Source organism: Myxocyprinus asiaticus, chromosome 25, assembly GCF_019703515.2.
Source record: "Myxocyprinus asiaticus isolate MX2 ecotype Aquarium Trade chromosome 25, UBuf_Myxa_2, whole genome shotgun sequence".
NCBI classification, from domain to species: Eukaryota; Metazoa; Chordata; class Actinopteri; order Cypriniformes; family Catostomidae; genus Myxocyprinus; species Myxocyprinus asiaticus.
The window spans coordinates 18,338,230-18,354,590 of record NC_059368.1 but is presented as its reverse complement, the minus strand read 5'-3'; the positions used below and the strand labels follow the sequence as shown (position 1 = coordinate 18,354,590).

The following is a 16,361-nucleotide window of genomic DNA, read 5'->3' as shown; positions in this document are numbered from 1 at the left end:
CGCTATTTGTGTATGCGTTTTGGTGTGAGCTCACACTTGTGGATTAAGAGCAAGAAGACATTGCAAATCTAAAGATGACAAAGAACAAGTTAAAAAGAATCTAAATGAGGGATAAATGGACCAAACTGCATTGTGGAGCTATTTGGAGAAAAACTTTATGCTCTGGCTCATTGTGGAATATTTTTTTTCCCCCATTTCTTCATTTCTTCTTCTGTAATAGGGCCTGAGAACAGCTTCTCTGGGTATGTTACTTGCAAATTGTTCTGGCATCTTTTTTTCTGGAGACGTCATGTAAGGACAACACATTTCTAAGAAAAAACAAAACAGAAATAAATTGATTTATTTGGATCAAACTAACAAACCTTTTTTCTCACCATGAAAAATATGAACTCCAAACCTCGACTGAGGAGAGTCCAGATGTGACTTCTTTTCACTCTTACAGAGATGTTCATGGTCAACACAAAATTTAATGGCAGGATGATATAGAAATTCAAGAAGATGAATTTGCAGCAGATGTTCAGACCGAACATACAGATGCTGGGGAAAATAGGACAAAGAGCAGACCCTCAAGAACTAAACGAAATTCTTCAAATGGATTCAGAAAAAGAGAATACAGAAAAGGAGAACGTGGACTTAGACCTTAATGTTGTGCACCAGAGAGATCATTACAATAAAACTTCAGCAGCATGCCAAGCTAACCAGGATGTAACAGATGGTCAAGCTGACACATTGTCTAATTCACTTTGTGAGGTCTCAGCCAATGACAGTGTTCGAAGTCAGAACAAACAACTTGAGGATCCAGCAATCAGTACAACAGATTTTAAAGATGTTGTGTTCAGAGACTGTATAGAGGAATCTTTGAACATGGAGAACTACAGTGATCAAGAGTTTGTTTCAACAAGCAATGACAAGGATATGTGGAAACATAGATTCAGTCAGGACATATGTGCAAATAAGACTGTTGTTATAGAATCAGATGGCATCAGCAACGACAAGCCGTTTGGTGCTGTGCAAAAGGAGGGACTTAATCTAGAAGGCCACATACCCAGTATATCCAATAACAGCAGTAGAACAGAAGAACTGATCACAGACTGTAAAGAATCAACACAGGTTTTCAGAGAGAACTTTCAGGATGAATTTTTCATGAAAGAGTGTCTTAATTCATCCACAAATAACAATAATGACATTTCAATGCAAAACCAGCCAGAAGGATCTGCTGTTATAAGCGAAATGGATATGTCGAATGGAGTTCTTCAAAACACTGCAGATGTTGTTCCAGAGGAAATCAGAGCTACTGCTGCTATAAATGAACAATCAATTCTGGATGAAGAACGAGCATCTATAAACATGACTGTTCAGACCACATCAACACATTGTGAAGTTCTTATTCCCACTTATCAAAAAGCTCTTTCTTCAATCTCACAGAGGAACACCAAGAATGTAGTTATCACCCTTACACGTGTCGAAGCTCTTTCTGAAGAATCAGGTATTGATACTGAAATGATCCAACAAAGAGAAGAGATTGCAAGTGGTTGCCTCTGTCAAGCTATATGCAATGGAAGCAGTGCAGAATCAGTCCATTCACCTACCGCAAGCCAGAAGAGAGAGGTTCGAACTGGACATTCTGAGATAAGTGGTGACGATAGGGAGTTTTTAGTTGGTTTTGACCCGTCTGGAATCGAAGCTCACAGTTCCACTTCAACCATGTTAGATAATCTCCAAAAGACTGATTCTGACCCAAACTTTCTGGAACCAATAGCTTCAGTAGTCCAACTGGAGGAACAGGAGGATATCAAAATGCAGGAAGAATCCCAAGACAAGGGATATTTAGAAAGAAAAACAGATGTACCTCACATGGGTCTAAGAGAAAAAGATTGGGAGACACAGATGCTGGATGAAACAGAAAGTCTTGCGCATACAGAAGGAGAAATGGCCAGTTTGAAGATAGAAAAAGATGAAGTACAAATGATAAAAGAAGAGGCCATAGTAGATCTTGTAGATACAGCCTATGTGTTGAAAAGCCCAGAGGATTCATATCCATCTGAGGAAACCACAGACCCCCTTCTAAGATCAGTTTCAAATCAAACTGTCATCTCCCCCTCTGCAGGAAAAGAGAAACCATTCCAACTGTCAGCCCTCTTCTCTGGGCTGCGTAGTCCCAAAAAAGAAGCACATGAGGAAAAAGAAACTCAAGATCAACCTGAAAGCCCTGATCAGACAAGGCCTGTAAAACAAGGGCTTTTCACTGATCAGTCTAACAAGAAGGAGGCCAAGGGAGACTTCCTCGAACAGCTTACCCAGTTCCTCAGCTTGGACAGCAGCAAGGGGGAAGGCAAGAGAAGGCAAGAGAGCATGCCAAGTCCTCCACTGTCTCCCATCAGTCAGGACCCTGCAGAAGCAACAGAGACAGAGACATGTCAAACTGTAAAGGAGCCAGTCATTTCCCAGTCTGAGGAAACAAAGAAATCTACAAATACAGAGTCACCCTTTGATGCCTTCAAGGCTTTCTTCACAATTAAAACTGCCAAGAAGGAGACTTCTAATTGCATGGACTCAGATGCAGTAAAGAGGAAGATCAACAGGGACAAAGACGTTCTCCGAGCTTTCTTTGATAGGAACTCAAGCAAGTCTATAGAGAACAAAGGAACTAATGATTCCAAAGTATGAAGTGAACAGTTCATAGAAGGTTGCAGTTAAGGGGGTAATAACCCAAAAATGAAAATTCTGTCATCATTTACTCACCCTCATGTCATTCCAAAGCCATATAACTTACTTTCTTCTGTGAAACACAAAAGGAGATGTTAGGCAGAATGTTAGCATCAGTTACCATTCACTGTCATTGCTTCTTTTTGCCATATTATGAAAATGAATGGTGACTCAGGCTAACATTCTAGTAAACGTCTCCTTTTGTGTTCCACGTATAAAAGTAAGTACAGTAAGTAGCTTGGAACGACATGAGTGTGAGTAAATAATGCCAGATCAATTTTGGGTCAATTATTCCTTTTATTGTAGCATTGTTACTGGTATCATCTCCTCACAATATCTAAGCACATCTAAGCACAAGCTTATAGTTCCGAATCTAAATAATGCTTGGCGAGCCACGATCCAAGCCGATGGGAAATGACAGAAAACACAATCTACATAAAATGCTACGGTAACACTTTAACATAAGGTTACATTTGTTAACTTTAGTTAACAACATTATTTAACATGAACTAACAATGAAAAATACTTTTACAGCATTTGTTAATTTGGTTATTGTTAATTTCAACATATACTCATACATATTTAAAATCAAAAGTTGTATTTGTTAACATAAGTTAATGCACTACGAACTAACATGAACTAAAAATGAATATTTTTATTTTTATTTATTAACATTAACAAAGATTAAGAAATGCTGTAAAAATATATTGTTAATTGTTTGTTTATGATACCTAATGCATTAACAAATTTTAACGAATGGAACCTTATTGTTAACTGTTACCATTTTATATTAACCTACCATGTGGCTTGGCAACCACAAACAGACTAAAGTTAGCCTGATGAACTATTTTGCTATTTTGCATGCGTAGGATGCATTTTAATTTACTTAAAAACTGACAACCGTTTATGTTTGTTTTTTTTTAATTCTGCACACATTTTTCACCATGTGTTAAGATTATATGTATGTATATTGTATATATCACAATGCACATTACAGTAACTGTTGTTTTTCCCTTAGTCTGAGGCAAGTGAGGAGCGCACACCAAGACGACTTCAGGCTATCTGGCCTCCACCGAAACCCAAAGACAAGGAGGAAAAGATTGGTCTCAAATACACAGAAGCAGGTAAGTGCTTTTTGTATATTTAAAAACATGAGCAGTTAATGTAAATGTTTGCCTTTATTCAAATATTTGCCTTTGTGTCTAATGACATAACACTCTCCAAACAAATTCCATTTCACCTCCACCCTCAATGTATTCCTAAAGGGCAGTTCTGCATTTGAGATAACTAATTTTGCAATGTCACAATATTTGTTTTATATTTGTCACTCAATGACTATACTTTTTCCCAGCAATGCAGAGCAAAAATATTTTTAAAGGCCCTTGCTATATTGAAAATGTATAAATGTTTTGTGATTATATTCATTAACGTAGGTCTATTTTATAATTACACTTGCCATTCAGATATATAACCCGTATGGTGTGGGTGTGGTGTCCATAGACGCACCTTAGCATATGCTTCATTTAATGTCATATGTCATATGTCATATGCCTTGATTTGATTATAGCAACTCTTTCAAATTTATATATTTACATATTTTTAGAGTTAATTAGTAATCTTACATAAACTCAGTTTTCCCACGGTTCTCCAAACAAGACAGAACTCATCCCTACATACTTCCATCTATTGGAAATATAATAATATATATTTAAATATAAATATATAATATTAATAAATATATAATGAATGTCCAGTTCTGTCCCTCATGCGGATATGGAATGGATTCCATATGTTTTGCAAGTGGTAGAGCACTGTTATAAGAGGGTATACTGTATACTGTAAGGCTGGCACAATTTTACAGGTTTTGTGATGCATTTAAAATCTCATGGAATAATAATTTCATTGTTATTTTTTCCCAGAGCATCAGGCAGCTCTTCTGCAGCTGAAAAGAGCATGCAATGAAGAGGTGGAGAAGTTACAGGTGAGAAACTCATGTAATTTTTTAAAATCTTTCTGGGACATTAATGGCACATTATTGCTTCGTTTGTCTGAGTGTTCCAACCACTCTGACACAACATTGTCAGAGATGCGATGCTAACGATGCTAGTGGCGTAAATTATACACTTCACCTTTAAAGTTTTACCTAGAAAAAGCCTGTGTTTCTAGTACCTCAATCTAAAGATGTATTTTTTAACATGCTCAAAGAATATAGTCACATATTTGGTGCATTAGTGAAGCAAGAATACGGATGAGTGAGATTATTTGCCATTTAGATATATGTACTATGTTTTATTTATATATATTTACAGTATATAGACCACATTGTTGTAAGCCATAAAAAACATGAATCTCTTAGTTTTGACACTTTCGAATGCAGGTCGACTTCAAACTTCAGCTCTTCCGGATACATGAGAAGAACGAAGAGGTTCTGTCCAAACTTGGGGCAACCATTGTAAGCTTACAAAGAGAGAGGGTCAAAGATAATCATAGAGATATTGCTGTGTCCACTGAAGACTATATCAAACCACGGGCCTTTCACTCTGTGGCCATTCAGACAGAGACATTTATAAAGTCTGATGAGGCCAAGGAAGCCCAGAGCAGGAGCCTTGACCCTCAGCCTAGTGTGCCAAAAAATGTTGATCTTAACTCAACAAAAAACCTTAACTTCATTGGTAAACAGAGGACAGTTCCTCCTCCCCTATCTACGTCACCTCTACCACCTCCACCACCTGTTTTACCTCCACCTCCTCCTCCTCCTCCACCTCCTGCTCCAACTGTATCTTCACTTCCTGCTCAGCCATTAGATGTGCCTAGATGTGTGCCTCCACCACCTCCACCCATGGGAGGATGTGGTTCACCATCACCACCTCCACCAATTCTCGGCTCTTTCCCCCCTCCTCCTCCTGGAGTTGGTATCTTCTTCAATAGAGTGACAGACAACACTCCTCGCAAACCGTCAGTGGAACCGGTCTGTCCAATGAAACCACTCTACTGGACTCGAATACAGATTCAAGATAAAAGGTATCTCTCATCTCCTTAAAGCTGAAGTGTTTATTTTTTTATGTTAAAATATAGAAAAACTGAGTAAAATGGCCTCAACATTTTTTTATTGTCCAGCCAAATCTTCTAAACATATATTTATAAAGTAGTCTTAATCCATTTTCTTCGAATATGAGCATAGTTGAGCCAAACCCCTTTGTCACAGAGCAGATCTTATAGTCTAAAAAGACATGATTCACTCATAATTCAATTTTGACAAAATATTGTTACTGTGTTTTCCTTTTGCAGGCAATACAGGTCATTTGTAAGTTGATTTCCCAGAAAGTGTAAAGACTGTGGCTCTATGGCACTATCAAACATTGCTATGTTTGTTTGAGCATCCCGACAAGCACCAACAGAGCAAGAATGGCTCAATTAAAGGGATATTTACAAAAAGCATAGAAATCCAGCATAAAAGTAATCCATACGATTCCAGTGGTTAAATCCATGTCTTTGGAAGTTTTATGATAGGTGTGGGTGAGAATTAGATCAATATTTAAGTCATTTTTTACTATAAATGTCCACTTTCACTTCTACATTCTACTGCTTTTTTAAATTGTTTTTGACGATTTGCTTTTTTTGGTGCATACCATACTGGGCATGGAGGACAATTTATAGTAAAAAAAAAAAAAAAAAGGACTTAAATATTGATCTGTTTCTCACACACACCTATTATATCGCTTCTAAATTCATGGATTAAACCATTGGAGATTTTATACTTATCTGGGATGGTAAATTATGAGAGAATTTACATTTTTGGGCAAACCATTCCTTTAATTATGTGAGTTTGGGGCAGCACTATCTGTTTTTTTTTTTTTTTTTTTTTTTTTTGGACCAATGGAAGACAGGGGGAGTGTTCGGGAAACTGTTTATCAAGCAATCATTATTTTATGAAATTCCATTTGGTGAAACTAGTAGCTTTAATTGACAAGCAAAGTCATACACCAAATAAACAGCATTTTCCTCAAAAACACACAATGTATGTCCACAAGTGAAACTGACATTTTTTAACTTTCCCTCATCAGACGTCATCTGAAGTTTAAGACCACTGCAGACATTAGTTTGCTTGAGGAGCCAGCCACAGGCTGAGCAGCAGTCTTTCCGGGACCTCTAGTGGCGGTGTGGATTTCTGTGGGATTCTGTTCCCCAGCCACCTCTTTGCTGTTGCACTGTTATTTGACCCCTCTTGAAAACTTTCTTCTCTCTCTTTGAGCATTTAGTCAAGCCAAAGCCGAACCCAATCGAGGTTAGCTGTGTGCCATCATCCTGGCTTCTTAATTATTTTTATGTGAGATAACATTTGGCAAGTCAGATTACTCACATTGAGCCCCTGTTGATTTTCCTTTTCCTGCTTTCAGACTTGGTTGCCCAGCAACAATATGTATCTCACGTTACTTTGTTTTTTTACAAATGCCACTATTAGTAATTGCTTTGGTTGGTGACCTGTGTTGTGACTTTGAAGTGTGACAATTCAATAAGCTTATATATAGTAAACAAAAACATTTGAGTGAGCAAATTTTGCAATAGGCCTATTTGAAAAGCAGAAACAGTCACAGTAATTTAGCCATTCCTACACAATTCCTATCTTCATCTCACTTTTTCTGTCTTTTTTTCTCAGAAATGATGTACTGTGGAGCTCACTGGAAGAGCCAGAGATAATAAACACTAATGAGTTTGCAGAAATGTTTGCTAAAGCCACATTGCCCACCAAAAGAAAGCTCCTGTCCGAGACCAATGTGAAGAAAGGCAAAGCGAAGAGGGTAAATTTTTTTATATATGTCCTGACAAAAATGACATAACATATACAGTAAAAGGTCCTATTGTACATGACTGTTGTACCATTCATTGTATGTATTTATGAGTATACTGTATATAAAGTACAGAAAAGAGAAGTTTGCACTAGAGGGAGCAGTTTTCAATATTTCCAAACAGTGAAAAGAGAGAATCCTGAGAAAACAAATAGAAAACTCAGGTGATTACTTTTCAGATTAATCTGGCAGTCATTTGTAATTTTGTTATTGTTAGGTAGGTCTAAACAGAAATATAATATGATGTGCTGTCACTTTAGAGAGTGGGCAAAGGCAATACATTGATTTAAATGTTTATGCCCAAAAGCAGGATCCCATAAGTCCCTGTTATAATTGACATAATTATATAGGATATGAAAATAATTGGAAATAAATGGACCTTATGAAACACCCTCTGTCCAGTATAATAACTACTGTTTTTTGTTATTAACCATTTTTATTGATTCCAGTCACAGTTTAAATAAACATGACAGAAAATACGGAATCAAATTATATGAACTTAAAACCATTCCCCCCGATCATTAATCACCACTCCTAGAGTATCCGCCGCTTTAGGGGGGTGTGTGCTACTCCCAAAAATAGTACAGAGCAGGTGGCACAGCTGTAAATACCTAAAGAACTGAGACTTGGGAATCCCAAAATGTTGAACCAAATTTTCAAAGGATCTCAACACTACACTCTCATATAGGTCACCGAGCGTATTAACCTCCCACACAATCCACTCTGACCAGCAGAAAGGGGACTTATTAATACATAATTTTGGGTTCAGCCATATGCTCGAGGCTACATTTAAATAAATGTCCGAATTAAACACTTTGGACACTTCTGTCCATACCGAGTGCAAATGCAAGATAACGGGGTGTAACTTCTCCGGTTAGTTTCATAGAAATGCTTTGCAATGGTGGAATAGGGACAAGAACTTCCTGTTCAATACAAAACCAGGGAGGGGCTCTCTCAGGTGGAAGCGACCAGTGAACCAAATGTCTGAGACTGAATTCATAATAATAAAATAAAAAATTTTGTGTAGGCCTAGCCCACCTTTGTCAATCGGCCTATGCAATTTACTGAATTGTAATCTGGGATGCTTACCATTCCAAATGAAGGACTTTGCTATGCTATCAAATTGCTTGAAATAAGAGAGGAGGACATCTACAGGGAGTGATTGTAGCAGGTAGTTGAATTTTGGAATGCAATTCATTTTAATAACATTAACCTTCCCAATCATAGATAAATGTAATGAAGCCAAATACAATGCCCAAATACTTAATGCCCTGTTTGGGCCACTGGAAGACGCCTGGCTGAAAAGCCGTCGCTGGGCAGTACGCTGTCAGAGCCAAAGCTTCGGATTTAGACCAGTTGACTCAGTATCCTGAAAACTTTGAAGAGGAATTCATAATTCTTTGGAGACAAGGCATAGATCTAGTGGGGTCAGAGACGAATAATAAAATATAATCTGCGTAAAGCAAAAGCTTATGCACCATACCTCCCGCCACCACCCCTGGAAAATCATCTTCCTTTCTTATCACGGCTGCTAATGGTTCTAGGGCAAGACAGAACAATAATGGGGAAAGATTATATCCAGAGTAAAATAATCTGAAATTAATCGATTTGTTTGTACTGCCGCTACTGGGTGTCTTTAAAGTAACTTAATCCATCCAATAAAAGTATTCCCGAACCCATATATTTCCAAAATCTTAAAAAGATAATCCCATTCTACCATACCAAACGCCTTTTCGGCATCAAGTGAGATGGCAGTGACCGGAGTCTGATCATTCACCACTGACCACATGATATTGATGAAATGCCTAATGTTATCAGAAGAGCTGCAGCCCCGAATACACCCCACCTGATCTATGTGTATAAGAAATGTCATAACTTTACTTAATCGGTTAGCCACAATTTTTGACAATTTTTGTCTAGCTGGATCAGGGAAATTGGATGGTAACTCTTACACTCACTTGGATCTTTGTCCTTTTTAAGAGTCAGACTGATCCGGGCTTGTGTCATGATTGGAGGAAGCTTTTCATTCTTTAATGATTCCGCATAAACTTCTAACAAAAGTGGAGCCAGTTCTGTAGCATAAGATCTAAAAAATTCAGCGGCAAGGCCGTCTGGCCCCAGAGCCTTGCCTGTAGGCAAGGCCTTAATTACCTTGCCAAATCCTCCAAGGTTATCTCAGAATCAAGAGAATGTTTTTGCTCAGTCATCAGTTTAGGGAGTTCTAATTGTTCCACAAAATTTCTAATATTTTCATCAGGAGATGAAGGCTTGGAGCTATAGAGATCAAGACAGAACTCTTTAAAAGCATTATTAATATCAATGGCTGAGGTAAAATTTTCACCACCAGTAGATTTCACTGAGGGCATGGTAGAAAAAGACTCTCTCTGCTTTATATATCTAGCCAGAAGTTTTCCTGCTTTGTCCCCCGACTCAAAGTATGACTGTCTTGCCCTGAATAGCCAAAACTCCACCTTCCATGACAAAATAGTATTATATCTGTATTTCAATTGGGTCAATTCTCTGAGTCCATCAGACAACATTCGGCACTTCAGCTCTGCCTCGGCACTTTTAATATTCCCTTCCAACTCCAGTTGAGTTGGAGTTCTCGTGCTTTGGATTTTTTGATGAATGAGGCATACTGTATGATCCAACCCCTAAGAACCACATTAAGTGCCTCTCAAGCCATGCACACAGAGGATACTGAGGACCAGCTGGTCTCCATATAAACATTGATTTCAGACTTTAACATTTGTTGGAATTCTGGATTTTGCAAAAGGGATACATTAAAGTGCCAACTATATGATTTCTTTTCCTCCGTATGTGGCAACACCTCTAAACTCACCAGGGTGTGATCTGAGACTAAGATGTTTCCAATTGAGCAATCCACAGCAGATGAAATGAGGGACTTAGATATAAAAAAAAAACTATTCTAGAATAAATCTTATGGACTGATGAAAAAATATATAGTCCTTACCAGATGGGTTCAAGTATCCAAACATCTGTAAGACCAAGATTTTTACACATCCTGTGAAGCATCATTGTTGCTCTAGGGGGCTTACAAACTTTTGCTTCACTATGATCAAGGACTGAGTCCATCAAAAGATTAAAGTCTCCTCCCAATATTATATCATGAGGGGTGCCAGCGGCTTGCAACATCCCTTCAAGATCTATAAAAAAGCCTTGATCATCAGCGTTAGGTGAGTAAATATTAGCCAAAATCAACCTTTGCCCCTGAATTTCTGCTAAAACAATGACTCTTCCTAATTTATCTTTAATCTGTTTGAGACATTTGAATTGTAGATGCTTACTTATCAATGTAATGACTCCCATGCTCTTACTTGAGCCAGCACCAAAGAAAACATGTCCACCCCATATCTTCCCAAATTTTTCAGCTTCCTGCGGGGAAAGATGCATTTCTTGAAGAAACACTATATCATATTTCTTACATTTAAGAAAAGAAATAACCTTCCTTCTTTTTATGGGGTGCCCCAACCCATTCACATTCCACATGGAGAGAGACAATCCACTCATATTGACATTTTGACATATTAGAAAAAATAGATTGTGTGTCAAAAATTCCAACATTAGTGCAACAATCAAACCCCAAACCAAACAAACAGAAAAAAGAAAAACGTGCACATTAACCCTGCGCACGACAGTGCCAACTGGCATCCATCTTTCTAAACTCAAACAGACCATGTATGCATACGAGAGCCCCTGCAACAACTTTGCCATTGGATTGCTCAAGTCTGGTGCTTCTATACAAAATTTGTGACACAACAGAAATAATTACACAACAGAAGATAATCTATAAAACAAACTCCAGCCAATAGGAGGCATAAGCACAAAGAGCGTGTAGATTCATCCACATAACTGTCCCGAAGGTGTGTTCCTCCACAAAACAAGCTTCAGCCACTAGGCTGCACAAAAAGTAGCAAAAAAGGTGCTCAGTTTCCTCAGACAGTCAAGTGAATGTTCAGTAATTCAGGCACACTTGGCTGCAGTATGAGAACCACAGATAACTTACTCAGTCATTGACTTTATGAAGGACATGGCTTGCTGTGGGCATGTAGATATTTTGCGGCCATTCTTAGTATCTATTCTCAATTTGGCCGGGAACGTCAGTGCAAAAGTGACCTTCCATTGATGTAAGAGTTTCATGCATTCCTTGAATCAATCACATTTCTCTCTTGTCGAATTCGCAAGGTCTGGGAACAAGAAAATATTGTGGTTCTTCCAATAAACATGAAACAAGATCTTTATTTGGATGATCTCAGAAATTTGGCCAAGATTTGATCGGGGCCTGTCTCCCTCAGCGGATCTCCTAGCCGGAACTCTGTGAGCTCGCTCGATTTCCAGCTTATGGCCTGTGATGTCGAGCAGACTCGGGAAGAGCCCGTCTAGGAATTTCACCATATTTCGGCCTTCTTCGTCCTCAGGGATTCCAACAATTCAGACATTGTTTCGCCGGTTACGATTCTCCAAGTCTTCCAAATTTTCTCAGATGCGCTCCAAGTCTGCCTTGGTCGCTTGCGGGTTAGCAGCTAATTCCCTCTCCGATGACTCCAGATAATCGATCTGTTTCTCAACATCCGACACTCTTGTAACCATCTCAGTGAATTTCGTCTCCATGGCAGTGATCGATCAATGTATTACAGCAAGATCCTCCAAGTCAGCAACGACCTTTGTCAGCATTGCCAACACATTCATCAATTGATGCCAAATCTCTTTCACTTCACCATCCAAATTGCTCGTGGGCTTCAGCTTCAGCACGTAAGTGTCTTTTAATATCTCCAGAGCCCAAGGATTTTGAATTCTTTGACATATTGTCTTCTTAGAACAGTTAAGAATCAGGGTGTATCGAATCTCACCGGTTTATGACACAAAAAGTATTAAAACTAGCAAAGTGCACAGAGCTCGCCGTTCACACGTCCGAACCACGCATGGTGCCACGCGACTCCCTATTTACTACTGTTTATGAAATGTGATCGTGTTGTTATACCTTTGGCAGGCAGACTTTATGATGGAATTTTCCAATAGTTTTATTGTTATTCATTCATTCCCCCTTTACATAATACAAGTATTACATTTAAAACTCATTATGATCTTCAATTCATGTGGAAGAGTGGACAAAATGCTCTTGACCTATGATCTTAGTCATTTAGAAGTGAAAATGTTAGTTTCCCTGATAAATGTATTCAATGTATTTATTTTTATTTTTGATTATTGAACATTTTAGGTCATCAAGCTACTGGATGGCAAGCGCTCTCATGCGGTGGGCATCTTAATCTCAAGTCTCCACCTGGAGATGAAGGACATCCAGCAAGGTAAACCACACTGAACAACCCCAGACATGCTGAGAAATATTTAACCGCCAGATCAGTGGAGTTTCTTTTTGTTCCATTTTATAACTATATGCCTTTTGTCGTAGAAATTCTGAAATAAAAAGACTCAGAAGCAGAGGACTGTCTTTCTGTAAGTTTAATTTCTTGCAAGAAATGTTTCACAGTCACCATTTGGAATGCCAAAGCTTCCTCTTGGTGTGTGAACCCAGAATCTTCTGTTAATTGGTTGTTTATCAGTATCTGTGGAGTGCAGCCCCCACCTTCGCAAACTCCACCGCACAGCTGCTGCTGCTTTCATCTCTGAGAGTTTTGGCTGTTAATTGTTTCTTGTTAATTAACCTTACTGTTACTTAACACCCACACTAGAGTAAAAAAAACATCTTCTTCAACACACACACAGTGGACAGCATTGTTCAACAGAGGACAGCATTAAAAGCAACGAGTAACACAAGAATAAACTGTAAAATGATAAGACATATGTGGAATAAGCATAAATTCCCATAACACTTTCAAGACTAATTTTGTCTCCACTAATAATAAATAGACATGTCATAAGGATACATATTTGAGAAATGTGGATAGCAAAAGGAATGCCAAAAGACAATTTTTAAAAAGTCTGCGTATTTTTAGAGACAGATTTTGCAGCAGGCAGGTCTTATTAGGGATAAATTGGCTGTATGTTTGTTAAATGAACTTGTCTTTTGGTGTTTAGCTAGAAATATTCATTCAGATTTCCCAGTTATGGCATGTATATCAGTCTCCTTTGCTAAACAGACTTTTCACATGGGCATTCTTGAATCCATCACAGCATAGCTTAACTGAGTCACAGAGGTGCAGATCTTTTTGATAATTTGAGTAAATTGAGTCCGACTTGCTAATGTATCAGTTCCAGAACAATTATCACAGTGTGTTCTTACAGGGAAAAAACTGCTAAAGCAAAGAGAGCTCTTGCAAAAATTTCTAATAAATATTTACAGACTTGTATATTCTCATATCACTGAGCTCACCAATATAGTTAGCCTTATAAATAAGAAATATTATAGACAAAATGTTTAGATATCACAATCAAGACACTCATATTGTCAGTTTTTATTGTACAGAGGCTAATACCTTTTTCTCACACAGCTGTTTTGACTCTGGACAACTCAGTGGTTGACTTGGATGCTATTGAAGCCCTGTATGAAAATGTAAGTATCCTGCAACACTGGATACCTAATTATTTATCATTTAATCAATCTTATTAATCCTTGTTCACATTAGTCTTTTCTCTGTAGTTCCAGTAACAAAATAACTGTGTTTATGTGTGCATAGTTGGGTCAGTTGTCACATGTATGCATCTGTTCTGTTTCTCTTAGAGAGCTCAGCCTGAAGAGCTAGAGAAGATTAAGAAACACTATCAAACTTCAGATGAGGAGCAGATCAAACTATTGGACAAGCCTGAACAGTGAGATATTCCAGAAACATACCAGATACTCTTAGATTCTTGCAGCTATATATTATTCTTAGTCAAAAAAGTGCTAGTGAGTAGTAATACATCAATTGTCACTTACAAGGGCATATCCATTGCAATGTATATTTCTCAAAGGTTCCTCCACTTGAGAACATGGCGAAGACCTGCCTTCTCAACACTACTCACTTTAAGTTGACAGTTTGCACTGATGTTTCATTGATTTTCCCTCACAGGTTCCTTTATGAACTCTCCCAGATTCCTGAATTCTCCAGTCGAGTTCACTGTTTCATTTTTCATTCAAACTTTACTGATGCCATTGCCTCCATCCAGCGCAAGACAGAGATTATTCTTCACATCTGCAAGGTACAAAGAAACTTTCAAAAGGGTCAGACCACAGATACTATCAAACATTTGATAAAGTATCAATGCTGGCATTCTTCACTCTCAAAAACAATCTTTCAAGCAACTGCCATTTATTAAAGTGTGATCTAAGAGCTTGAAGAGGACTTGCTTTGTCTCCTTTACCTCTATTATGATAACTGTTATATACACAAATAGGGATGCAGCGAAATGAAAAATTTGGCCGAAACTAGTACTGATTTAAAGGTGCACTCCGGTTTTTTTGGCATTAAAATTTTTTTACTTCGAAAGAAATTAATTGTAATTTTGAAACATATTCTAGTCATATCAGTAACCTTAAAAAAGCAGTTTTGAATGATGTTGCATCCACACCACTAGGTGTCACTGTAAGTCCAAGATGACATGAACAAAAAGTTACTGAGTGCACCTTTAAGAAAAAATAGCAAAAAAAAAAAAAAAAAACTTTAGGCTTAAGAGAGCCACATTGAAAGATAAATAAATAAAAAAATGTGATAACATGACAATTGATGTGAAAAAAAGGTTAATTTGCACATCTAACAAAATGTTGCACTTGTGTTTTTGCCATTCTAAACAATAGAACTCACAGTTTACTTATTATGATAGAACACTATAAATGTATAAAATTAAATAACTTATTGACTCAGTACAGTTGCTTTATTTATAATATGTTAAAAAATGCTAATTTGCACTTCAAAACATTTATGTGCTTCTGTTTTTGCACTTCTCACATTTTACAAATTATGATAGAACATTACAAATACATATTATGCATATTATATGCATGTATAATATATCATATCATATTATGCATATTATACAGTATATATGACATGCTTTACATTTTCCGTATTTAATTTATTTTGGTTGGTATTTCTTTATATTAAATACAGAGAAAAAAAATAAAATTTGTATACAATTTTATACATTTACATATTTAATTATGAATAAACCATCAGTTTTTCATATCACCATTGTCATGCTTATGATAACTGATATGCCAATGGTTTTAATTGGGTCAATAACTGGCTAATAAATACTGTTAGCCGATACAACATTGCATCCCTATACACAAACAAATATTGATATGTAATTTATGTGCCAAACTGTTCCAGTATCTGTTGGAGAAAGACAGTGTGAAGGAGGTGATGGGGCTGGTGCTTGCTCTAGGAAACTACATGAATGGAGGGAGCAGAGCTCGAGGTCAGGCAGATGGCTTTGGGCTTGAGATTCTTCCTAAGCTTAAAGATGTCAAGAGCAGGGTAAAGTTTTTCTCCATACACTGACCAAGACCTTAAACTCAAACAATCTTGCGAATCCACATTTCTTCTAGCAGAAGTATTGTATGTTGGATTCAAACGCATATTTTAAAACTCTCTTAAATTGCAAGTCTTTTTTTAAATTCTGTCCTTCAATTTATATAATATATATATATAAACATTTTAATGTAGCTGTTGGGTAATCAAGCAAACCTAATGAAACTACACTGACATACTTTAAGGCATGGGTCAACTATATTATGAAGGCAAATTATTACCAAAAGGTTTAAATGTGTTTTTAGGACAAAGGTTTTTTTCATGAAAGTCAGGTCAGGGCATGTTGTCACTTTTTTTTTAGGGCAGGTTTTCAAGTGTA

At 37.4% G+C, this 16,361-nt stretch overlaps 1 protein-coding gene across 1 annotated transcript in view; it reads left to right on the top strand.

Moving 5' to 3' along the window:
• The first annotated feature begins 498 nt into the window (after positions 1-498).
• Positions 499-16,361, top strand: part of LOC127415614 (formin-like) — a 26,662-nt gene continuing 10,799 nt past the window's right edge. Inside the window, exons 1-10 of the mRNA XM_051654375.1 lie at positions 499-2,661; positions 3,725-3,830; positions 4,626-4,687; positions 5,084-5,727; positions 7,364-7,505; positions 12,793-12,880; positions 14,024-14,085; positions 14,254-14,342; positions 14,582-14,711; positions 15,842-15,988. Coding sequence (XP_051510335.1) covers positions 499-2,661; positions 3,725-3,830; positions 4,626-4,687; positions 5,084-5,727; positions 7,364-7,505; positions 12,793-12,880; positions 14,024-14,085; positions 14,254-14,342; positions 14,582-14,711; positions 15,842-15,988 — 3,633 coding nt within the window. The remainder of the gene's footprint in view (positions 2,662-3,724; positions 3,831-4,625; positions 4,688-5,083; positions 5,728-7,363; positions 7,506-12,792; positions 12,881-14,023; positions 14,086-14,253; positions 14,343-14,581; positions 14,712-15,841; positions 15,989-16,361) is intronic.